The 27,216-nt window shown below is 41.5% G+C and overlaps 1 protein-coding gene across 1 annotated transcript; it reads right to left on the bottom strand.

Annotated features, from left to right (window-relative positions):
* Positions 1 to 292: 292 nt before the first annotated feature.
* On the bottom strand, positions 293 to 16,022 carry LOC122547837 (KH homology domain-containing protein 4-like). Its single transcript, XM_043686412.1, has 4 exons — positions 15,917 to 16,022; positions 8,696 to 8,951; positions 4,732 to 4,857; positions 293 to 507 (listed from the first exon to the last, which is right to left on the bottom strand). The coding sequence occupies exons 1-4, from the start codon at positions 15,943 to 15,945 to the stop codon at positions 424 to 426; spliced, it is 495 nt and encodes a 164-aa protein (XP_043542347.1). The 5' UTR covers positions 15,946 to 16,022; the 3' UTR covers positions 293 to 423.
* Between the last annotated feature and the right edge of the window lie 11,194 nt (positions 16,023 to 27,216).

Genomic DNA, 27,216 nt, shown 5'->3' with positions numbered 1-27,216 from the left:
TCAAATAGCAATTTTCATAATCACAATTCCAGAACTTTTTAAATTGCATAACAGTGAAGGGCAGCTTATTCTAAACAATTCTGATCTCCAGCCTTTTCTGTATCAAAATAGAGGTAATGTTCTCAATGGAATGCATAATTTAATGAGCTATTTCTCCAGTGGATGCTCTGGCAACATTTACCCACACACATTCATACAAATTGAAAGGCAGAGGTGAAATAAAATGACAGCTTCCAATTTCCTGCTACCAAAAAGATTTCTTAACCCCAAAAATGATGTACTCCTTTTGTTTTTCCATTTTTATGTTAAGAGAAATTAAATCATTAATGTGTAATTGTTTTTAATTAAAACACAATGGTCAACTCAATATGGAAAACCTATTAGGCCCTGAAGCACAATGCTCAAATAAACTAGAAAATGCAATTACCCTTGTGCTGCTATTTGCTTCTCATCGGCATTCATATAACGGCCTCTGGTGGAAACTGCAGCACCACTAATTTTGTTTATCTGAAAAAAGTAAAAAAATAATTTACTTAGTATCTAGTAGACAGTAACAAGCATTATCAGCATATAAGAACAGACCAGTACTTTATCCGAAGTGGCTTAAGGTGGGAAGTAGCATTCCACAAGGAAGAGTATTTGGACCACTACCGTTAACAATTTATATTAAAAATTGGTACTTTGGAATCAAACACCACAATTTTTTTAATTTGGAGAGGACACCAAATTGAGGAAGGATAGCAAATACTGAGGAGGACATTAAATAAGTTTGCAGAGTGGAAAAATAGCAAATGAAATTCAGCATTGATATGTGAAGGACAATATTGCTGTGGTTCAATATATCTGGTTGTTGAAAGAGGGAGTTTGACCCCACCCCACAGCTCACCAATAGGATAAATAACACACTAAGGAATCTACAAAAATACGGACAGATAACCAGAGCTGACCTACAAAGAATGAAACCGGAAAGCAACAACACCCCCAGATTCTATGGATTACCTAAAGTACACAAACCAGACATCCCACTCAGACCCATAGTATTACTGCCAGGGACACCATCATACAAAGTGGCCAAAGAACTACAACAGAAACTGAAACACCTGGTCAGCGAATCCAAACACTCTATACAATCAACACAGGAATTCTTGGACATGCATGAAACTCTCTACACTTCTGTCCCAAATACAGAATCAAGTGAAGACAGAACTACCCCAATCAGCAGAAGGGGAGATGTACGATCTATAAACTGGAGCCTGAATAGTGGCGAAAGAGTTCAGGAGGGAAAACAGGAAGGCAAAGAGGAGCCTGGGACCGTGACAAGGACGCCTTACAGCACAGATAGCTGTTAAGATCGCCGGTACAGCCACGTGGATAAACTTGCAGCTGGGACTGAGGAGACATTGCACCACACCAAAACCAATTTAGAGCAAGTATTTATTAGATGACTTAAGCAAATGTGGGGCTGCCTCAGTTCACACTGTTGGCAAGCGCCTTGGTAGGACTATTCATCAGGGCAGCGGCGTCTGGGATGCAGCAGCTGACGGTTATCTTAACTGATAGGATGAAGTGGATCTTTACATGCTACCCATAGCCGTTCAGTAACAAGGACGACTATAAATTCGATCATTAAGATTTATGCAGGGATCCATGCTGCGCCAGTGACTGGCACTTAGTAGTAGCCACCACGGCAAAAGGGGCACCTGACATGGGAAATAGATATTCTATGATCAAAGTAAGACTCAGAAGAGCAATGAGGGAGTCTCGTGGTCTGGAATAGATAGATCCTTCTCCGACATCTGTAGACAGGTGAATATAGTGGTGCAGTCGCCCCACCCCCGCCCTCCGAGATGCAGTGCAGAATGTACGACAGACGACAGGAGCACTGGAGCATGGCAATCAATCAAACCAGATCATGGACCTAACCCCAAGCCGGTCAAAGGTCATTCGACTGGGACAACACTACTATCATAGGGCAAGCCAGACAGAGAACAGCCAGGGAATTCCTAGAGGCATGGCATTCATCCACAAACTCCATCAACAAACACATCGACCTGGACCCAATATACCAACCACTACAGCGGACAGCTGAAACTGACAACCGGAAGCTGCAGGGACAGACCACTATAAACACCGGAGGAACCATCAAAGAAGCGCTTCGCAGGAGGCTCCCAAGCACTGATGATGTCGCCTAGCCAGGGGACGAAACGTTTGCAACAAAAACTTCCAGCTCGGCGAACAGAACCACAGCAACGAGCACCCGAGCTACAAATCTTCGCACAAACTTTGAAGTACAATATTCTGGTGGGAATAATAGAGGTACTCATTACTTAGAAGGTACACATCTAGGTAGGATAGAGGAGCAAAGGAAATTTGAAGTACAAAAAAATTAAAAGCTGCACAAGTCACCATGATGATTTAACTCCAGTTGCCAGAAGTAGAGTAGAGGCACTGCATAGGATGCAGAGGCATTTCACAAGGATATGAGAAATGTGGTGCTATGAACATTGGGCATGGATTGGTAAGGTGGGTCTCTTAGAGTCATAGAGCCATAGAGATGCACAGCATGGAAACAGACCCTTCAGTCCAACCCGTCCATGCCGACCAGATATCCCAACCCAATCTAGTCCCACCTGCCAGCACCTGGCCCATATCCCTCCAAACCCTTCCTATTCATATACCCATCCAAATGCCTCTTAAATGTTGCAATTGTACCAGCCTCCACCACATCTTGTGAAAATGAAATTTGATGGATGGCTAAATAAAAGTTTTAAAAATCATGAAAGATTTTGAAGAATTAGAGTGTGAATTATCCTCTTGTAAGACAGGCTCTAATTGAGTCCATCAATACAGTACAAAGTAATCAAGAAGCCGCTTTGTGTGATGAGAATGTTGAACCTGCTACCACAGCAAAGGGGAGCAGCAAATATAGAGATGCATTTGATGGGAAACCAAACAAGCAAACGAGGGAAAAGGGAAAAGATGATAACGGTGGTACATCTAAATCAGCAAAGAAAGAATGAGGCTTGAATGAAATATAAGTACCAGCATGAATTGATTGAGCCCAATTGCCTGCTTCTGAGTCATACATCCTGTATAGACTATACAGCATTAAAGAAATATTAAACTGAGGAGAGATAAACAGAAGGTCCCAGATATAGCACTTTTTGTAAACGTGGTCAATGATATTAAGAGCTTGGAGAGAGTTCAAAAATGTATTAGAATTATACTAGGGATAAGACAGTTCAATTTTATAGAGAAACTAGAAGCTGGAGATGTTTTCTCTAGAGCAGAAAGGGTGATAACCAAAGGTCTAGAGTTAAAAAATGAAATGTGGAGAAATTATTTTACTAAGACATTTAGATAATATGGAATAGACTTTCTGAAAGCATGGTAAAAGTAGATACTCTAACTACCACTAATTGGGAAATGAACACATATTTGAAAATGAAACATGTTCAGGTTTCTCATGGATATTGATTCGAAGTTGGGAAGTCATGCAGCAACCTAGAGGATCCAATGCAAGCTAAGTTCAAATCAGCCCTTTAAGATACAATACATATAACAAAGTTAAGAAGTTCAAAAGGATACATGCACAAATAAATTAGCTGTAGTGTACAAAAACAAACTCAGACAATGCATTTGTCATGACAGAAGAATAGAGATTTAGGGCTAGTTGTAAGAGCTCTTTCAAAGAGCCAGCAGAGGCACAAAGAATTCAATGACCTCCTTCTGTCCTGCACAATTCTATTTTGATATGGTCTCTCAGAAATTATATACAGACAACTACACACAATTTCAATTGTCAATTGCCTCAGTTAATCTGATGCTGCAATTCTCATCCATGTCTGTGTTACCTCTATATTTGACTGTTTCAACACAACTCTACCTAGTTGATTTCTACTTTCTACCTTATGTAAACTTGGGTTCATCAAAATCTCTGCTGCATTTATCCTCTCATACTTTTCAATGTTAAATAGTTTTAAAGACTTTAGAATTCTCATCTTTGTTTTCAAATTATTTCATGGCCTTTCATCAACTCATCTCCATGATCTTCTCCCCAGCTTTCTTCATTATGGGGTCCTGGTATCTATTCTGTTGTAGAAGCATTTGCCAAAGAAATCAGCATTTAAGATTACTAGCACATACATGTAAAGAGGAGACCCACTGGTTTTGGATCAGTGTCCTTACTACCTGCTCAGCATAATGGATTGCAGAGAACCTTTTGACTAGTAAGTATCCTGGGCAATTTTAACTGTCTACCTGCTCAGTACTTTTGGTATGCAGAGTAGGATAAATAGAAAACTGTTTGGAAAAGTCTCATACGCAGGTAGAGCTATTCTACAAACTAAGTACCCTATGCACATCCAATTTTCATCATTCCATCGCTGACAGCTAAGCTTCAGATGCCAAATCCCTAAGCTCTGACATTCTTTCCCTAACCCTTTTCATCCTCTTTCTCCCTTTAAATGGTTCCTTAAAATTTACCTTTTTGATCAAGATTTCAGTCAAGTGCTCGAATATCTCTCATGTATCAGTGTTAAATTTTGTGTCACAATATTCCTTAAAACATCTCAGGATATTTTACAACATTAAAGGCGCAATAAAAATACAAGTTATATAAAGATTTGCATTGAAAGGTTTACTTTTATTAATGCAGTTGCTTCCAAATTCTTTCATAAACTACATACAAAATGTCGAAAGGAAACTTTGTTAAAATTTTTAATTACTTACTTCATCTTGTGTGTGACCTCGTGTAAGTAGATTTCTACAGACAATAGGTACATCATTAATTTCAATTTCAGCAACGACCATATCATCTTTATTCTTTGCATGGGACGTTGATTTTGAAGACTTTGGCTGGAAGGAAAAGTTATCAAATGAACAGAACTGATTATTTTGCACTTTATAAACACAGGCATTCTCCTCTAATGAAGTAAAGGAAATAATTTCTTCATGCTGGATCATCAAGTTGCAGCCTTCTACCAAGAACAGCATGAAAGCTTTATTTGTATTTTGGATAAATTAAGAATAATCAGTTAAGAAAGTCATGCAAAGTGGTTAAACAAAGTCCTGAAGTAGAGATTAAACAAATTGCTGAAGCAACTCAGCAAGTCTGGCAACATCTGTGGAGAGGAAAAACTTGTTGAGTCGGTGACCCTTCTTCAGAACTCATGTTTCAATGTCCATTATTCATTTCTACTCTGCTTTGTTCTTGGAAAGTCAAGAGTGCACTATTCACAATTTATTTCAAGTTATCCTAACTGGAGTTAAATAACATTAAATAATTGCTTAAGATTTCCATGGCAACAGTTTCACCAACTTCATTTCTCCTTTGGGGATATAATAGTTGACCACGATAATGCTCTTTGCTAATAGAAGGGGGTTAGATTGCATCAAGAAAAGCAATGGCAGGGCTATAATGAGAAGGAATTCAATGGTAAGAGAAATAAATGGCTCATTATACAGCCACAAAAGACACCAGTATTTTGCCTCCCGAGTCAGGGATCAAGGCTGTTTCAGAGGTTGAACCGTCAGTGGTCATGATACATATTCGACACTGACAACATAGGTTAAAAAGGAAAGAGACACAACAATTAGAATACAGGAAATTAGGATAATAAATTAAAAGTAGATTTTGGGGAAAATGGGGCCAGGACAAACCGTGAAGGGATGGGGGAATGCTGTTAGCACTGCTGGGGAAGGTTTAAACTAGGCTAACAGGGCATGGGAACCTGAGCTGGGGGAGAAAGGCAGGAGAAACCAGGATAGAAACAAAAGACATAAAGGTAAGAAGCAAACAAAAACAGAAGGAAATAAAAACAAAGGTGAGAAACATACGGAACACACTGCACTATAAAGCTATAATGACTAACAAGGTTAAAAAGACAAGTCTAAAGACTTTGTGACTTAGTGTGTAGAGCATTTGCAATTAGGTAGATGAATTAGCAGTTTAAACAGATATAAATGGTTATGATGTAAGTGAGATTACAGACACATAACTGCAGGATTGTCAAGATCGTATCAGCAAACGAGGGCAAAATGTTTGATCAAAAGGGAGGAAAATAGATCAAGTGTAAAATCATAGGGAACACAAAGTAAATACAGAAAAGCTTCCTGAAATATGCAAAGAGACAACCATTAATAAAGATCAATGCAGGTCCCTGAACAGTCAGAAAGCAGGAAAGTTTTAACTGAGGAAGAGAAATGGCCAAACAACTGAATACATTATTTGGTTCTGTTTTTATCGCAGAGGACACAAATAACCTCCCAGAAATTTTAGAGAACTAAGGGTCTCAGTGAGAAGGTGAATTGAAGGAACTCAGTATTAGGAGAAAAATAATGCTGGTGAAATTAATGAAGTTAAAGGCTGAGGAATCATCAGTGATTCATAAACTACTTTCCAAAATAGGACAGAAATAGCCTTGGAATCACTGGATGCATTGGTGGTCATCTTCCAAACATTATATAAACCCTACAGCAGTTCCTACAGATTAAAGAGTGGCAAACGTAAATATAAAAGGGTGGGAGACCAGTTAGTCTAACACCTGTAGAGTGGAAAATGCTAGAGTGTATTATAATAAGTCTAATAACAGAACATTTGGAAAGCATGAACAGGACTGGACAAAATCAGCGTAGAGTCAAGAAAGGAAAATAATGCCTATTAAAAGAAGTTTTTTTTGGAGGATGGAACAAGTAGAATAGATAAGGGAAAACCAGTGGATGTGGTGTAATTGTATTTTCAGAACACTTTTGATAAGGTCCCTCATAAAGGGTTAGTGGGCAAAGTTAAACCACATAGAATAGGTGTCTTTATGAGCAAATATAAATTGGATTGAGAATTGGTTGATAAACAGTAAAGATAGTGGGAATAAATAGGTCTTTCTTCAAGAAGCAAGCGGTGCCTATTAGGGTGTGCAAAGATCAATGCTGGGTGCCCAACCATTGAGAGTATGTATGAATGACCTGGACAAGGGAACCAATTGCAATATTTCCAAGTTTGCTGATGGTTCCAAACTGGGCAAAACGGAGAGCTGTGAGAAAGATGCAATGAAGCTTCAAGGTAATTTTGACAAGTTGAATGAGTGAGCAAATACATGTGCAACACATGAATTTATATGCTTGGGTGTGAAGGAAAATATTATTTAAATGATGGTACACTGGAAATATAGATGTACAAAAGGCTCTGGTGTCCTTAGACACTTGCCAATTAAAGTAGACAAGCAGGTACAGAAAGCAATCAGAAAGTCAAATGGTATATTAGCCTTCATTGCAAAAGGATTTGAGTTCAGAAGTAGGATGTCTTACTGCAGTTATACAGAGCTTGGGTGAGACCACACCTGGAATATTGCAGTTTTGGTCTCCCTATCTAAAAAAAGACACAGTTGCCATAGCTGGTGTGCAGCTGAGGTTCATTCGGGTGATGACAGGACTGTCCCATAAGGAGAGATTGGTTCAACTGGGCCTGTATTTACTGAGTTTAGAAATTTGAGAGATGATTGAAACATAGAAAATTCTAACAGTTCTGGATAGAATAGTTGCAGAGAGGATGTGTTCAACGATCAGGAGCCTAGAATCAGGTGACACAGTCTCACAATACGGGGAAACCATTAAAGACTGAGATGAGGAAAGGTTTTTGTCATACAAAGTGTTGTGAACCTGTGCAATTCTCTACCACAGAAGGCTATGAAGGCCAAGTCATTGAACATATTCAAAAAATATTCGAGACAGATTTTTACCAAAGGTTTTAAAGGCATGACCAGGTACGGGAAGAAAGCAATAACAGGGAATAGTGAGAGAATATCAGCCATGATCACAGTGAATGGCATAGCAGGCTTTGAAATTTAAATATTACCAGATCTTTATGTTTTTAAGGAATAAAGCTAAAATATGTGAATGGAGTTGAGGTGCAGAATAGCCCATTGCTGGTCTTATATTAATTTTCATTATGTTAGCCACAGTTTGCAAGACTAGATTGGAATTCAGAAATAGTGATTTAGGAACAACAACAATAAAGGCAAATATTATTCAGGTAGTATTGTTCAGTTACCTTCTTTAAGATGAAATGTGCCATTAATGTCAATTGATCAAATTTTGAGAACCTCACATTAAATTGGTACAATGCAAAATCAGCAGTTACTCTGCAACAGTTTTATCAGAAATCCAAAAGATAACTTTTGTGATCAGAATGCGACAAGGAGAGGAAAATTTCCTTCTTTTAAACAATGTCATACAATCAAGCATTAACACGAGCACGAAGATTTACCTTCTTGTCTGAAAGAGGCTAATGCTCAGGATTGTACCATGAACTATCAGCCAAGATTACATTATGTTTGGACTTGAACTACACCCAAGTTACCCAAGATTTTGGACCCTATGTGACTCATGAGAGAGAGAGATGGACAAAAGCACAGAACTTTATTCATCACTTAAAGTGGTCCTGAAATTTTGCATAAACAAGTTGCCTTCTCCTTAACTAATGATTTACTGACGCAATGAAGCATTTAGATATAACAACTGAATAGAAAAATTGCAAATAAATGAACATGGAACAGAAATGTAAAATATTTGTGTATATTTTGATGAAATATGCAGAATATTGGAAAATGGCATTCTACTGTTCAGTGTTAAAATGCTGATAAAGTCCTACAATCTCCCCTCTTGTACAGTAAAATGTTAAAAAACAAACATTACTTACTTTGTTATTTGGAGTTTGTGGTAACTTCAATTTTCCTTTTGCCATCAACATGGCATTAATCCTAGCTGCGGCAGCAGCAGCTGCATCTAATGCCTCTGACGAAGACTGAGACTGACTGACTGATGGTGGACCAGAGAGACTTACACCATGAACTGCAACTTGAGACATTGTGACAGGAAAATTATTCATCTGTGACTCTATTGATACTGCCATTGACACTGGAACGGATTCTGGACAATCCCATTTACTACGCCGCCTAGAGTACAGAAACATATTGGTAATATTGTTTGTTAGTTTAGTGCTAAAAGAGATCATCAAGTTCATCAGTTTTCCTGAAATAGCTTCAACACATTTCTTGATAGTTGCTTGGTAGTACAGAACTTAAAATATTATTGAAAAATTACAAATTTTGGCAAAGCTTTTCAATTTGCACTCATCAGAACATTTTGCAAGAGTACAAATACTGGGAGAGCACCAATATCCATACGGTATGACCAGGGAATGTAGATTAGTTGGCAAGTTGACTCTGATTTCTTAAAGTATTGCAATGAAGACTGCAGGATGAAATGCTGGTTGACGGTTAAGACTCAGGCTTTGATTACATTTTAAACCAGACAGGTTGACTCTGGTTGTTTACAGCATTACCTCTGAGGAATGCACCAGCATATAGCTGTCACCTACTATGTTGAATTGAAACAGGAGCATTGTGCACTCAATGTTCATGTCTGCAAAAAAACATGGCCATGTGCATTAATATATGTGGCTTTCAGTACATGCAAATAGATACAATGCATGCCTGACTGACAATGAATTTTCAATTGTCACAGAACTTACACAGTGCAAGATGTCACCCACAGTTATAAATGACCAATTAATCTATTGTCATTCTCTTACCTTCCCTCACTATCTCAGCACATTCTTGCATTTTTTGGATAACAGTATAATTTTTTTGTGAATTCTTTAATTTGACTAGAACAAAATCACTTTTGCTTCTTTTTCCAATTACTTTAAATCTGTGCACTCATTCATGAACCATTCGTGAGTTAGAACAGTTTCTCCATATTTACTATGGGCAGACATAAGATATTGAATATGTCTAAACAATCGCCTCTCAGCGTTCTTTTTCCAACAAAAATTGTTATAACTTCTTGAATCTCTCTCAATAACTTAAGATCCTAATCCCTGATACTGGTGGTGGATGGGGTGCAGGTTAAGTGGGCTGCTCTGTCCTGGATACTGTCAAGCTTCTTAAGGTGTTGTTAGAGCTGCAGTAAACCCACCAGTGGGTGGGCTTACACTCCTGTCTCTTGCCTTGTAGATTGCAAATAGATAGTGGGCAATTAGGAGGTAAACTAATAAAAGATAGCCCTTTTAAGATAGATATGGGGAATTTCTTCCAGATGAAAACTTATCCAAAAGCTTTTCCTTATCAATTTTAAACCCTTCCAGCGTCTGAATTAAATCCTCTTTCATGATGATTTGGATAACATCTTCTTTCTTGAAAAGCACAAAGTACCCGTTTAATACTGACACCCTCTGCTTCCACACAAATCCCCTTTCTTGGTCCTCCTTTTACTATTTATCTGTCCATATAAAGTTTTGGGATTACTTATAACATTGGCTGCCAGTTTTCTTTTATACTTTGTCACTATTTCTCTCATTTGCTTTACCACCTCTTGCTTGGACATTCTATATTCATCCTGATTCTCAATAATATTTTCTACTTGACATCTGTCGTAACATACCTTTTCTCCTCTAATTTCTGCCTTTTTTGTCATACAGGGGCTCTATTTCTGCTTTCCCTACCCTTTCCTTTTTGAGGGTCTCTGTCTTGACTGTGCTTGAAGTAAGTCTTTTGGTGAAGGCTTTGTCAGGCTAGTTTTTCCTGTCAACCTTTCACACTGATTTATTCAGCAAAGATCTGTTTTTGCTCCAGTGAAGTCGGTTTTCTACCAATTAATTGTTCTTACTTTGGACAGCCCTTTGCCCTTTTCCATAGTAAACATTAACCTTTTAACGCGATGATTACTGTCCCCTAAATTTCTCCTAGTTAGGCCTGATCTACTTGGCTCACCTCTTCTCAAGAACTAGGTCAGCAATGCTGCCTCCTTCTCACTAGCCTGGAAACATAACTGCTAAAAGAAAAGTTCCCTAACACTATCCAAGAACTCCTGCCCTTCACTGTCCATTACACTACTACTATCACAGTCACAACACAGATAATTACAGTTCTCCAATTATAACGATTCTACAATTTTTGTACTTCTGTAATTTCATTACAAATTTGTTTCTCTACATCCTTCCCACAAATTGGTGGCCTTAAGATAATACCAAACTATGCAATTGTACCTTTTTTGTTTGTAGCTGTAACCAAACCGCCTAGTTAGGGCAGCACAGTGGCACAGTGGATAGCACTGCTGCCTCACAGTGCCAGAGACCTGGTTTAATTCCTGCTTCGGGCACTGTCTTTGCGGAGTTTGCACATTCTCCCCATGTCTGCGTGGGTTTCCTCCGGGTGCTCCGATTTCCTCCCACAGTCCAAAGATGTGCAGGTTAGGTGAATTGGCCATGCTAAATTGCCCATAGTGATTTGTGCAGGGGTAAATGTAGGGGAATGGGTCTGGGTGAGCTGCTCTTCAGACGGTCGATGTGGACTTGTTGAGCCGAAGGGCCTGTTTCCACACTGTAAGTAACCTAATCATATCAAACTAACGGTCTTTAGGGAACTTACTGGGAAAAAAATTCTGAAGGACAGGATTAATCAATATTTGGAAAGGCAGGAATTGATCAGAGACAGTAAGCATGGATTTGTTAGAGGGAGATCCTGACTGATTTAATTGAGTTTTTTGAAGAGGTGATTAAATGTATCGATGAAGAAGAACCCACCGGATCCAAGGCAAGTTAGCAAATTAGATCCAAAATTGGCTTAAAAATTGAAGGCAAAGGGTGGTGATGGAGAGTTGCTCTAGTGTTAGGTGAAGGGGTAAATGTGGGGGAATGGGTCTGTGTGGGTTGCTCTTCGGAGGGTTGGTGTGGACTTGGTGGGCCTGTTTCCGTACTGTAAGTAATCTAATCAAACAGACTGATCCCTCTGGAACATCATCTTTCTCCAGCATTGCAATGTTCTCCTTAGCCAATGCGATTACCTATTCCCTTTTCCTTTATTATCCTTATAAACATCTTCTATCAGGGATATTTAACATCCCATCTACATCATGGCTTTTTAAAAAAAAGAGTGACATGATATTAGCATTGTTACAGCGTAAAGTGCAAACTTTTAAATAATTAGTACTACCAGAAGGAAAATATTGCCCCATGACCTGTTCCAATCACATCATGCTTAATGTCTCCCAGTGCACAACATTGCAAAATCACAAAATCTTCACCATGCACTAACAATAAAATCTGAGAGTTGCAGGTACAGTGTGCAAGCAGACCATTCAGCCCATCTTTCCTCCCAAGAGCATCCCACCCAGATCAATAGACAATAGGTGCAGGAGTAGGCCATTCTGCCCTTCGAGCCTGCACCACCATTCAACATGATCATGGCTGATCATCCTTAATCAGTATCCTGTTCCTGCCTTATCTCCATAACCCTCGATTCCACTATCCTTGAGAGCTCTATCCAACTCTTTCTTAAATGAATCCAGAGACTGGGCCTCTACTGCAGAGCATTCAACACAGCCACCACTCTCTGGGCAAAGAAGTTTCTCCTCATCTCTGTCCTAAATGGTCTACCCCGTATTTTTAAGCTGAGTCCTCTGGTTCGGCACTCACCCATCATCGGAAACATGTTTCCTGCCTCCAGAGTGTCCAATCCTTTAATAATCTTATATGTCTCAATCAGATCCCCTCTCAGTCTTCTAAACTCAAGGGTATACAAGCCCAGTCGCTCCAGTCTTTCAGCGTAAGGTAGTCCCACCATTCCAGGAATTGACCTCGTGAACCTACGCTGCACTCCCTCAATAGCCAGAATGTCTTTCCTCAAATTTGGAGACCAGAACTGCACACAGTATTCCTGTAACTCTGCATTTCCCAGGGCCAATCCACCCAGCCTGTGCATCCTTGGACACAATGGGCAATTTAGCAAGGCCAATTCACATGACTTGCATATCTTTGGACTGTGGGAGGAAACTGGAGCATCCGGATGAAGCCCATGCATACACAGGGAGAACATGCAAACTCCACACACAGTCGCCCGAGGCTGGAATCGAACACAAGTCCCTGACGCTGAGAGACAGTAGTGCTAATAATTGAGCTACCGAGCTGCCTCGTATTGTGGTACAAAGTAACAAGGAATCAATGTCTTCAACACAAGACGAGAAAGTTAATTCGCAAGATTAAGAAAATGAAAATTAGGAGCGGCATGGTGGCTCAGTGGTTAGCACTGCTGCCTCACAGCACCAGGGACCCAGGTTCGATTCCAGCCTTGGGCGACTGTCTGCATGGAGTTTGCACATGCTAAATTGCCTGTAGTGTTAGGTGCATTAGTCAGGGGTAAACATAGGGGGATGGGGATGGGGATGGAGCTGGGTGGGTTGCTCTTCAGAAGGTCAGTGTGGACTGGTTGGGCCGAAGGGCCTGTTTCCACACTATAGGGAATCTAAAAAAAATCAATACCAGACTAAAACAAACTTCAGGATATATACAATCTTCTACATGGACAAAACTACTGACTGAACATCCTACTCTACATTGGGTGTACTTTCCTACTGGCAAGTTTTCCAAAAGCATAAGCTGACTATCCAGTAAGAGATGAACATGTGTGTCAATCTAATGTCAAATTACGTACAGTTCTTTCAGACACATCCACACTGGCCTTAGTTCAGTTCAACCCCTACCCTCACGGAGCACAATAACAGCTCATAAAAACTTTGTTTTAATCTAATCAATTTCTCCACCACTCTTTGGGTGTTTTCACGCAATTGTCCATCATTGGGGGAACAGAAACAGGACTGTATTTACAGCTAAATATAGTACATGTTTCAGACATCTGCACATAAACGTCCAGGGCATTAAAATGGTCATTCGATAAACATATGGATGATATTATACAAATGTGGTGCCCAAACATTTTGTAGTCAAAACAACAAGGAGCTAGAGGCTCAGATGTCCGCTGATTTAAAATGCAGCTTACTAATGAATTGAAACAGTAAAATGAAGAGATATGTTGAGCATGGTATAGCAGAGCTATATAATTGTATCATTAGTTCACAGCATAATGCTTGAAATTGGGAATTAAGAATCACAGATAATCCTCAAAGAGAATCAAAATAAAACATAAGCAGTATCAATCTGGTCGATAAAACAAAACATTCAAGGGGGTGATGGATTCTCAGGGGAACATAGCACGAACAGCCAAGTTTCTAGTATTGAGACTGGCTCTAATGCAACGAGGGGCATGTCAGCTTCCAAGAGATCAATTGTGTTAGGGGATTCTATCGTCAGAGGTACAGACAGACGTTTCTGTGGCCAGCAGAGAAAAAGCACTCCACTGGTCACAGGCCTCCAGTCTGAAAAACAACCCTTCACAACCACCCTCTGTCTTCTACCTTTGAGCCAGTTCTGTATACCTTTATTCCATGAGACCTAACCTTGCTAATCAGTCTCCCGTGGGGAACATTGTCAAATGCCTTACTAGAAGAGGGTTACCTCAGATTACAACAGGATCTGGACCAGATGGGCCAATGGGCTGAGAAGTGGCAGATGGAGTTTAATTCAGATAAATGCGAGGTGCTGCATTGTGGGAAAGCAAATCTTAGCAGGACTTATACACTTAATGGTAAGGTCCTTGGGAGTGTTGCTGAACAAAGAGACCTTGGAGTGCAGGTTCATAGCTCCTTGAAAGTGGAGTCGCAGATAGATAGGATAGTGAAGGCGGCGTTTGGTATTATGAGGGGCATGGATAGGGTAAATAGGCAAAGTCTTTTCCCTGGGGTCAGGGAGTCCAGAAGTAGAGGGCATAAGTTTAGGGTGAGAGGGGAAAGATATAAAAGAGACCTAAGGGGCAACTTTTTCACGCAGATTGTGGTATGTGTACGGAATGAGCTGCCAGAGGATGTGGTGGAGGCTGGTACATTTGCAACATTTAAGAGGCATTTGGATGGGTATATGAATAGGAAAGATTTGGAGGGATATGGGCCAGGTGCTGGCAGGTGGGACTAGATTGGGTTGGGATATCTGGTCGGCATGGACAGGTTGGACCGAAGGGTCTGTTTCCATGCTGTACATCTCTATGACTCTATCAGCCAAAATGTAGTTTCATATCCGTTAGCATATTTTGTGTTTAAGGAGACCCAGAGGTTCAGCATAAGCATCATTAGAATAATAAAAAGCTTGGCATTACAGATCAACACTTTCCAGAAAATAAGTTAAACATGCAAGTGTTTTTTTTTATTTCTTAGCATTAATAACTATGCAACAATGAATTTTGCCTTTTGAATTCAGCAAACACCAAATAAATCACAAAAAAAATCAGGATTCAATATGACAGTGACCAGAAAGTATCAATGCAATTTGAACAAAGAGAAAAAAAACAAGCTGACAGATATAATCAATGCATTAAGGGTCTGGGCTCAAACTTAACACAAAAGGGGCATAAGTTGAGCCCAGTTTGACTTCGCTCCTGTTTAAGTTTGAACGCGACCCCTCCACTGCAGGCTCGGTGTGTGAGAGGAACTGGTTCTAAACAAATCATAATCCGGGTTTATATTACACACTTTTTGTGTTAAATTTGAGCTGGGATTAAGGGTTTGTTTTGAATCTTTATCCCACCCGGGGGGCCTTAAAACTTGAACGAGACTGAAGTCAAACCGAATGAACGTGTTACGGTGTTTCAAGTTTTTATTTTTAAAAAAACCCCATTCTGGTGGATCCCCCCCGGAGCGGAGGAGACCCAGGGCTCAGCCGCCGCCGGGGGAGGGGAGACAAACCCCCCCGCCCCCCGGGGCCCAGTCAGGCCCCGATCCTGTCCCCGGCCCTCACTCACTCCCATCGCCCGGGGGGGGGGGACACTCGGGCCTGTCCGGTTCGATCCGGTTTACTCCGGGAATGGCGCCGTCGACGCGGCCACCATTTCCCCTTTTTCAAAACACAACAACTCCCACACATCGGGCCAGCCCGGCCCCAACCCGTTACCCTCACAATAGGTGGTCGAGGTGAGCTCGGCCTGTCCCGCTCCCGCTCCCCCAGCCCCAGCCCCAGCCGCTCTGGCTCTCTTACCCTGCCGATTGCGGTGAACCTGCCGACATGGTGAAGTTTGACCGAGCGGAGACTGCGCCAAACCGTCCTCACCACGTGCCCCTCGCGTCGACGCAGCGTTTCTGGTTGTCCTCCCCTGCACTAGATGGCGCAGCTCCTGCTGGCTGCCCTCCCCTCCACTAGATGGCGCAGCTCCTGCCGGCTGCCCTCCCCTCCACTAGATGGCGCAGCTCCAGCTGGCTGCCCTCCCCTCCACTTGATGGCGCAGCTCCAGCTGGCTGCCTTCCCCTCCACTAGATGGCGCAGCCTCTGCTGACTATCCACCCCTCCACTAGGTGACGCGGCCTCTACCGGCTGTCCTCCCCTCCACTAGGTGGCATAGCCTCTGCTGGCTATCCTCCCTTCTACTGGGTGACACGGCCTCGACCAGCTATCCTTCCTTTCACTAGGCGGCGCAGCTTCAGCTGGCTGTCCTCCCCTCCATGAGGCGGCGCAGCCTCTACCGGCTGTCCTCCCCTCCACTAGATGGCGCAGTTCCAGCTGGCTGTCCTCCCCTCCACTAGGTGACGCGGCCGCTGCGCAGTGTTTTCCCCTCCACTAAATGGCGCAGCCGCAGACGGATAGCCTCCCCTCCATTAGGGGTCGCTGGAGCTGCAGTGATCCCTCTCTCTGACACTTGGTGGCGCCATCATGACCAATGAGGAAGTAGGCCATCATTTGTGAATTTTCAACTCATTAGCAATTACTGTAAATATAATCTTTTGGTGCAGAAAATGTACTTAAGCACTTCACAGCTTAATGAAGCGTTTTCTAAATATAGTCACTATTGAAATGCAGGAACCTCAAAAGCCAGTTTTTGCACAGCAAGCTCCAAGTTGTTGTGTCACCATAGTCTTACCAGACTACAGGGGCTGCTCTTATTAGAGAGACGTGACTGGGTGGTGATTTAACCTGAGGGCAAGCTGACCTCAGATAAGGGAAGAGGTTAAGAAGGAGAGTCTGACCAAACCTGTGCTGTACCGGGCAGGAAGATCACTGAGAGTCTCGCACTCCTCAGGGATACGATCGCCTACGTGCAGGACAGAGGGTTGGACACCTGCCTGATCAGCCTGGACCAGGAGAAAGCCTTTGACAGGATATCACACAGGTATATGAGAGATGTTCTCTCCAAAATGGGCTTTGGGGAGGGAATCTGCAATTGGATCAGACTGCACTACACCAACATTGTCAGTGCAGTCTCAATCAATGACTGGGAATCAGATAGCTTCCCAGTCAGATCTGGAGTCAGGCAGGGCTGCCCACTCTCTCTCCTGCCTTGTTTGTGTGCTGCATAGAGCCATTTGCCGAGTCCATCAGGAAGGATGCGAGCCTGAGAGGGGTGACTATTCCTGGCAGCTGGGACCTGCAGGTCAAGGTCTCCCTGTACATGGATGACGTTGCCGTTTTCTGCTCGGATCCGCTTTCCTTGCGCAGACACATGTGCATATGTGGCCAGTTCGAATGGGCCTCGGGAGCCAAGGTAAACCGAGGCAAGAGCGAGGCCATGCTCTTCGGGAACTGGGCCGACCAATCCTCGATCCCCTTCACCGTCAGGACCGACCATCTGAAGGTGCTGGGTATTTGATTCGGGGGGCTGGGGCATGCGCCAAGTCTTGGGAGGAGCGTATCAGCAAAGTGAGGCAGAAACTGGGCAGATGGAAGCTACGGTCGCTCTCCATCGCGGGAAAAAACCTGGTCATCAGGTGTGAGACACTGTCATTGCTGTTATACATGGCACATGTCTGGCCTATTCCCAGAATATGTGCCGCTGCAGTCACCCGAGCCTTCTTCCAATTTATATGGAGGTCAAAGATGGACCGGGTCTGAAGGGACTCGCTGTACAAAGATCTGGGCAATGGGAGAAAAAATACACCCAATGCCACCCTCACCCTGATGGCTACTTTTGTGTGTGGCTGCATCAAGCTGTGCGTGGATCCTCGGTACGCAAACACCAAGTGTCACTACGTACTGAGGTTCTACCTGTCCCCAGTGTTGCGAAGGATGGGCCTGGCCTCGCTGCAGCGGAACACTCCGAGTAGTTGGACCGTTCCGTATCACCTGTCCTTCGTGGAGAAGTTTATGAAGAAAACACCTTTGACCACAAGTCCATCAGGAAGTGGTCAGTATGTAGTGTCCTTGAGACCCTTCGGGAAAAGGAGAGGGCGGATCCTATCGAGCGGTTCCCTGAGCAGACTGTCAAAGCCATTTGGCAGAATGCCTCATCGCCAGAACTTTCCAACAAGCACCAAGACATGGCTTGGCCGGTGGTGAGAAGGGCTCTGCCTGTGGGATCCTTTATGCACGCCCGGACTCTCAGCCGCACCGCACGCTGCCCTCGAAGCGGCTGCGGGGGGAACGAGACTGTCACACACCTCCTTCTGGAATGTGCCTATGCAGAGGAAGTCTGGAGAGGAATGCAGTGGTGTTTGTCGAGGTTCGTCCCGAGCAGCGCCGTGACGTGGGACTCCGTGCTCTACGGTCTGTTCCCCAGGACGCACACCGAGACGAACATCAACTGTGCCTGGAGGATCATCAACTCGATGAAGGACACTCTCTGGGTGGTCCAAAACCTGTTGATCTTCCAGCTGAAGGAGTTAACCCCGACTGAGTGGTGCAGACTGGCACATTCCAAGGTCCAGGACTACGTGTTGAGGGATGCGCTGAAGTTTGAGGCAGCTGCCGCCAAGGCGCGGTGGGGAAAGACCACCGTGTAACATCTGCCTGTCTAAGGGGCTTGCTAAATATGTGAATAGTAATCATACAGACCTGTATATAAGAATGATTACTCTGTCTCTGTATGCAAAGAAATGGAATGTTTACGTATGTATGGCATGACCAATTGTACAGATCATCAAAATATTTTATGAATAAAGTACATTTTTGAAATTAAAAAAAACCTCAAGCTAGTGATGGGAATTGAATCTACACTGTTACACTGCTCTGCAAACGAATAATCCAGTAAACTGAGCTAAACCCATTCCCATGACCTAGTAACCTGTTTCAGTCATGTTGATTGCTGGTGTAGACATGATGACAATTTTGTGATTGAGTGATAAATGATGATCAGACCCTACCCTTCCTTGAATTACTGCTATGGGATCTTTTCCTTGGCATGTGTGGGTGTGTGGGGCTTCAATTTGACATTCACTCAAAAGATAACACTTCCGTCAGTGTTGTGCAGCACTCCCATAATAAAGCATTAGGGTCTCTGCCTTGGTCTTGGACTCAAGTCTTGGATTTGCCAGTTTTATTAAAGTGTTACTGCCAACTGAATTATGGCTGGTCGAGGATTCATGGCAGATGGTGGTGTAGTGCTTTATTTATTTATAAATAAATATGCTTTGGTCTGCCAAACTTAAGCTCCACCAGTAATGAATGATTGCACTTATAGGTGTTGCTGTAAAATGAAACATTGCAATGTGCAGATATTGCCTGGCCTACTTAAATTTGAGGAGCAGATTTTTGACTGTGCAAATCATATGTTCAATTGGAACATTCAACCTGAGATAATAAGAAGTAGTATGGTCAATACTCCATATCTTACACATGTCTTGTCCATATAATTTCTCTCGGAGCACTTAATAAATCAAATTAATGTTTCTGTAGCTTTGAATCTTTTGCAGTTTCTTCTTGTAGCTGTTGGCATCTATGCTGTATAAAACGCACCAGGTCAATTTTGAAGAATGTCCACAAGTCTCATGTCAATGAGGTCAACTTGCAGATCCAAGGATATGTCTTCTGTTTCACTAGCTTATATACATTTACATTTGGATGCTAAGTGCATCCGACGTGACCATCAGCTGAACAGACTAATCTCATGATTCTAGCCCTCGATCTTTGAAGGGATGCAGTTTTAGTATCCATCCCTTTTAGACAGAAAGTCTGGGTTCAGGTCCCACCTGCTCCAGAGGTGTGTGAATACGTGTTCGGAAAGATTAATTAAAATACTTGGCCTTGGATCTCAATCAAGAGACACAGAAATCTTGGCGGTGCACTCGTCAATGGCACCAAATCAAATCCAGTAGTTTGCATTGATCTCGACCACAAACGTTCACTGAATAGATAGAAAAGAAAATGCATTTCTCCAAAACCTAAAGCTAATATTTCTCACTCTATATTCAAGCAGTTGGACAGCCCAAGAGAGTGCTTTTTGAAGCAAATGCAATTAGTTTGTCCTATTATAGCATGCATGTTCTTATACGTGTCCATGAAGCGGCTCTCTCCAGGGTCCACATCTCCCTTGGGTTGTAAAGTTGCAAGTTTAATGCTTCTGAAACTGCTGTACTACTGTTTCAAAGAGGTACTGATGGTCCTGTTGCCATTGCAAAGGCATGTACTTCCTCACTAATTCCCTTCGTGATGAAGACCTTTGTGCAGAATTGGGAATGAATATCAACAAGAAATTAGTGAGACTGCTATATCACAGACAGGCAGCTAAACCAAATCAACAACACAATAAAATTAAAACCTTCAAAAACTCCCAAAATCAACTCCAATATTTCCTAACAAGATTTTCTGAATAACCATTCCCAGACTCTGTAATTTATCAATGCTAGACACTGGTGTGTAGCTTAAACAAAAGACTTAGCAATTCATTAATAATATAGTAATCAACAAAATAAACTAATTATTCCAATGATTCAAACCCAATACCTTTGTTTTTAGCCCCATTCACAGAGAAGTCAGACAAACAAACAGTAAGAGAAAATAAGAAAACTGGCCAGATTACTTAAGTGGTTTTCACGATCCATAGATGATTCTTTCTTCATTAATTTTCTGAAGATATCAATCAGGAACACCTTTTCCAGTTCACTCTGATAAATTGCAGCTTAGTTTCTATTCTATGAATTTCTGATACGTAATAATGGATGGTTTGGTAGGGAGATTTCAATTCTTCATGCTGTAGCATCAACAGCCAACTTCTGCCAGAAACACAGTCTTAAAACGAGTTCAAAACCCTGGCCCCTCTTTTGGTTGTCCATCAGACTTGCTGAGTACTGACCTTTTTAATGGTCAAACATTTGCTATCTGTTTGCATATATCGCTCTGCCCCAGTGTTAAAGAGTCTATAGAACCTTTTAATCAAGAATCAACCTGCAATTAACTTCCAGGCCTGACCTCACAAACAAACAACAGCTTGTTTCTTCTCTCTTGCTTTTTTAACACAAACTGCTGCCCACAGTCCAGAGGTCATCTTCAGCTGACAGTTCTCAGTTTGCAGCTCCAAACCAAAATTGATAAAACAGTATTTTTTTAAAAAATGAAAAGTCAGAAATGGGTCTAATAGAGACCTAAACATTTTTAAATGTTGTCCCTGTCATTAGGAGTTGGAATGGCTTTTATATCATCTGTTTACTTGGACATATTCTGGTACTAGAATAAACAAAATGGAAAAAGTTGATCAGTGACACATTAGTGTGACATTTCTGACACATTACTCCTTCATCGTGTACCACTTGAATCAACAAATGCAGATTTTTCCCATGTCTCTGCTTTGTTCTTCCTACCACAGAATATCATCAGCAATACAGTGGGTGTAATGCAGTCCATATAAGCTTGAAAGAAATCCTGACCAACACATAAACTAAATTGCACACGGTCTCATCTGAAAGTGGTACAAAATGATGTGAGCTCTCAGGGCTCCTTCATGATATGCTTGAAGAAGAATTTTTCACCTGCAGAATTACAGACTTAGCTCTTCTGACATGGCTATTCTTAAGTGTACCATATCAAAGCTCTATTTAGGTAACATGGATCAAGGCATGCTCTCAAAGATCAATCTGTCTTTTTGATGTATGTTATCGTGACATTGTCTACAAGGCCTGTGGGGAATCACTAATTAATTTCCTTGTGGAACTCATTGAGTATGAGTTCCCCTTGGTAACAGGCATTGGCCTGGAACTCATTGCCTGACCTCCAAGATATGGGTCTGTTGAACTACCTATCCTGAGTTGGGTCTGTAGAAGTGTCTGTCCTGAGCTGAGATGTATGGCACAAGTAAAGGCTCTATTTCTGTGCTCAAAAATAAATGATGTTTTTTTCCAATCGGGCTTCCTGGGTTATTGAGAGACACCAGTCGATATACAGTCTCCTGTAGTTTTGTTTTTGTTGATTCCATCTCACTCCAGCTTCTCTTGCTCAATCGTCAGTTCATCTTTTAAGTTGACATTACATTTAATTTTTGGGTCAATGGACGAGATGATGTCACCTTCATATACAATATTAAAGCTCCCTTGAAACTGCCAGTTTTATTAAAGTATGGTTAGTTTCATGTTAAGTCATGAATTGAAGTGTAAGGTATAAATTCGGAATGAGATTTGTTGCCCAATGTCTGACTGATCACATGATTGAGGCAAGAGTTAGGTAATGACAAGCTAACTAGTCCAACAGTGGTCCACAATGTAAAATGTTTATAATATTTAGACAGAATGATAGTACTTGACCTCGAGTCACTATTGATCCTGCATTTAGAATTGGTGAACTGTTGTATGCCAAAAGATTTATATTCATAGGCTTCACCATGGCTTTCAATGTCATGGCTGCTTTTTTTAGAATTTTTCAAGTGCAAATGCCCCACGTCAACCTTAACCACTAACAATTTTCTGAGAGCAGATTATTTGAAATTTTGCGGACACTTTGGACACTATGAAGTCATTGATACATTCCAGAAGATTGACAGTGTGAAAATTATTCACCACTATTTGTCTTGTTATGTACATGTCCATTTCCGGCGTTTTATTACTCTGTGGCAGGAAACCCAGATGGTCTTTATTGTAGTTTGAGAATACTCCTTGTATGCACTCTGTTTGGATCAATGCATGACTTTTTTTCAGCTACATTAGTCATCGGGTCTAATGCATTGGCTCTGTCAATAGCCTTTTCGGCTATGCGTCTTGTAAAATTGATTGAAAACTGGGCATTTCCTTGGTAAATGCAGAAGGTCAAAACATCCACATGTCTTGCTATGTTTGAGTGTTCTAATAATTGTGTCAACTATTGAGTTGTACTTAGGATGTGTGAGGACCACTTCATATTTCTGTTCATCCATCAGTAACTCTTTGACACTTTATGTCCTTGGTTTGTCTCACAAATCTTTCTGGAAAGTTTCCATCAGGGTGGATATGATCACCAGTTTAACAATCCTTTTCCCTGCATCTTCTCAGAAAGTGAACTGTTGTTTCTATAGGCTTTTGCTTAAGTGGCATGAATTCTAGTTAAAAAATCCAAATTTAATCTGATTCTAAATTGGTATTCTAATATGGTCCATACCTTTTGGGAATCTTTCAGACTTTCAACTATTAATCCTGATGCGTTAAGCCTTCATTTTCAAGTGAAAGTAAATCATAATGACTTGCTTTTATGCATTGATGCATCTGAATTACGAAACTATAGCTCTGGACAACGTTTAAACATTTCTGTTAGGAGATCTGTTTTATCAAAATTTAAACTAAAGGACTTTATGGCCATTCTGACAACACAGCTTTGCCCTTTGCTTGTCATAAATCTTGCACACATCCCATTCACTTGTTTTTCTTAATTGAGTTAAACTGGCCTTTCAGTAGAGATTTGTCTTCTTACATCAAGCTATGTTTTCAACACTCTTTGATATTGTAACAAACAAAGACATCAAGGACTGTCTGATGCATTTTAGCTTGAATAAATACATTTGACCATGTTCTTCAGGTAGATTGACTGGCCCTATTACTTTTCACGCACAATAGGCCTCAGTCCCACAATGTGTCCTATGACATGTTCATAATAATTGTCTAACAATCCATCACTTATCAGTGAATGATTAACTCCATGAGTTAGTTTATTTCAAATTGTAAAATATATTACAGTATAAGTTATGAAGACGTTACATCAACCAGGTTCAGTGCTGCTTTATCTGCACTAGAGTGTCACTTTGTTGTGTTAGGGTGTAACTGAAATTTGGTGAAACAGGCAGTTAGGTGAAAGGGGGAGATAGTGATCAGTCTTTTTCACTTATTGGTGAGTATTTCTGGTCTTTAACATTAAAGTAAGGTTTTTGGGAATTTGGGGAATAAGAGGAAAGAGGAGCCAGCAGGGGAGGAGACTGAGACTGAGAAGGAAATAAAAATTGAGACCTACACACTGAACTGGGAGCCCAAATAGAAACAGAAAGATAGGGGAGGAGTCTTGTGGATTAGAAGCAATGAGAAAACAGTGACATCACAGAAAAAGGTCAAAAATCACACAGGTTATAGTCCAAAATGTTTGTCCTATTGGTCCTATAGACCTATTGGTCTATAATCTGGTGTCATGTGATCTTTGATTTTGTCCAACCCTGTCCAACACCATCACCTCCACGGAAAAGTTCATTGGTCACTAAGTAATTGCGAACTTGAATACCTATACTAAATTGCTTTCAGATTAAAGGTAAACCAGAGAAATCTCTTACGGATTAAAAACTGAAGACCAGAAAGAAATTTAAAAATACAAATTTAAAACCTAATTAAATAATTTACAGATGCAGGGCTAGGTGATTCATTGTGGGAACTATTGGACCCCACTCTGGTTCATAGTGAACACATCTGTAGCAAGTGTTGGGTTCTGGAGAAACCCTGGCTCAGAGGTGATGAGTTGGAGTCTGCATTTTGAACACTGTAGCACACAGCGGAGAGGAGAGTTACCCACTTCAGGAGATAGTCGAACCTTGTTGGTTAAGAGCTTCAAATTTGGCCAGTGATCAGGGACGGGAGGATGTGACTTCAAGTGAGGCAGGTAGGGAGATCCTGAATTTAGCATTAGAGGAGGCTCAGTTCTTGACTTTGTCCAACAGGTGTGAGGTGTTTGCTTTCTGTGTGGATGAGGAACATGACAGTAGGGAGGATGAGCAAACATTGATGGGGTACAGGAGGCCATTCAAGAGGGAGAAGGAGGGTTTCATTTTGTGGGGCACCAGCATCAGTATTGGGATAGGAAGGAACTGTACAGTTGGGACAGGCTCCATTTGAACTGATCTAGGACCCGGATCTGAGCAGAAAAGCTAAATTGGGTGGTCACAAGGATTTCAAACCAAAACTAAATGTTTACTGTGTGGCCAGGGCAGGGTGGAAGTCAATAAAGTTTCAAAATCAAGGAACAGGACAGAGAGTAAAGAAACAGTCAGGAATCATACTTCGGGTGCAGTAGGTAATGGCAAAATTAAAAGAAGTGTACTGATTATACTGGAATTCAGAAATAATAAACAGATGAATAAGCTATCAGTGCTGAGAGATAGGTTACAGCGTATAGCCAAATAACAGTTCCATAAATGAATGCATAGAGTGTAACGATTAAATTAGATCAGCTGCAGGTACAAATGCAAATTGGAGATTATGAAATAGTCGGCAAAACTGAGATATTGCTGCAGGATGGTCGTTGAGGGAGATAGTCTGCTACCCTGTTCACCCACAAAGACATAAGGAACCACATCTGTCTAAGCCACAACAGAAACTACCCAGAGTGCCTCAGCCTTGACCAAACAAGCTAACTAAGACACTAGGCAGCAAACAGGAGATGACTCAAGCCACTTCTAGACTGGGGAATGCACTTCCCGAGACAGCCTGACAGTAGGCTTCCTAGCCCTCAATAAGCACAACTGCTCCTTAAGCCCTAAGGGCAGCCTCGCTCCTCACACATACTGAAACTCCACAAAGGATGCTCAGACTGAGAGGCACCAAGATAACTCACCCGTGACCAAGCCACAATGGAAATCCACTGATGCCAGGGTGAGAGACACTCGCACCTACTCTCACACAGGACTGAAATCTCCTGTTTCGATAATGGACTGGTTGCTACTCCCGGACAACTGATTGTTCTCCCATTGATTTCATTCTTCTCTTGATCAATCTGTAATCCACACCATTGTACTGTATCCCTGTAAAAACTGTAATTCACACTATCGTACTGTATCCCTATAAAGGCTGTAATCCACACCATTGTACTGTATCCCTGTAAAAGCTGTAATCCACACTATCGTACTGTATCCCTGTAAAAGCTGTAATCCACACCATTGTACTGTATCCCTATAAAAGCTGCCCACACTCACCACTCGGGGAAGTGAACCCTTGGTCTACCTGTACAGACTGTCAGTCCTATGTCAGCCTAATCAATTTCTCTTTCAGCAATATGGTTTGTAATAAACAGTTTTATCATTTCACCTGATCTGCGCTTGTGTAGTCTTTGTTCAATTGAGTACTTTCGCCGACAGTTGGGAACAAAAGATACCAGGTTATAAGATTTACAAGACAGACAGGGGAAATGGCAGAGAAGGTGGAGAAGCCTTACCCATTAGAAACAACATTACTTTAATGGTAATGAGGATGCAATGAGTGGAAAGTATTCAGTGGAGCTGAGGAACAGCAAAAGATATAAAACTGTCATAGGCGTTGTGTACAGATCCCCTGATAGTAACTCTGAAGTGCTACATTGTGTAAATGCAGAAATTAAGCAATTGTGTAGCAATACTAGTATAATATTAATGGGGGAATTTTAACTTTACCATAGATTAGGAGAGGCAGACAAGCTTAGAAAGGTAGTGAATTTCTGGTGTGTATCCAGAATAGTTTCCTACAGTAACATGTCCTGCAACAAGGGAACAAGTAATATTGGATTTAATAATGAGTAATGTGTCAGATTTCATTAGTAACCTAATTGTGCATGACAATTTGACAAATAATGATCATAATATGATCAAGTTGAACATAGCATTTGAAAACGAAAAGCATGCCCTCGTGGTATTATGACTGAGCCATTAATCCAGAGATCTAGGTAATGTTCTGGGACCCGTGTTCAAATCCTGCCACAGCTGATGGTGGAATTTGAATTTAGTAAAAATCTGGAACTAAGAGTCTAATAATGACCATGAATCGATTGTCGGGTAAAACATATCTGATTCACTAATGTCCTTCAGGGAAGGAAACTGCTGTCCTCATCTGGTCTGGCCTACATGTGACTCCAGACCTACAGCAGTGTGGTTGTCTCTTCCCTCCAATTACAGATGGGCAAAAAATGCTGTTCCGGCCAGTGATGCTCTCATCCAGTAAATGAATTTTAATAAAAAACAGCTACTAGAGTTTTAGATTTAGGTCAGGCTGTCTTTAATGAAGTGAGACTGAGACTATCCATGTATTCCTGATGAAGGGCTTTTGCCCGAAACGTTGGTTTTACTGCTCCTCGGATGCTACCTGAACTGCTGTGCTTTTCCAGCACCACTCTAATCGAGACTATCCACAGTAAACTGGGAAGATCTGCGATTGGGTAAAACAACTGAAGAA

Source organism: Chiloscyllium plagiosum, unplaced genomic scaffold, assembly GCF_004010195.1.
Source record: "Chiloscyllium plagiosum isolate BGI_BamShark_2017 unplaced genomic scaffold, ASM401019v2 scaf_3508, whole genome shotgun sequence".
Lineage (NCBI taxonomy): Eukaryota > Metazoa > Chordata > Chondrichthyes > Orectolobiformes > Hemiscylliidae > Chiloscyllium > Chiloscyllium plagiosum.
The sequence above is the reverse complement of the archived record's forward strand: the minus strand, read 5'-3'. Positions and strand labels throughout refer to the sequence as shown.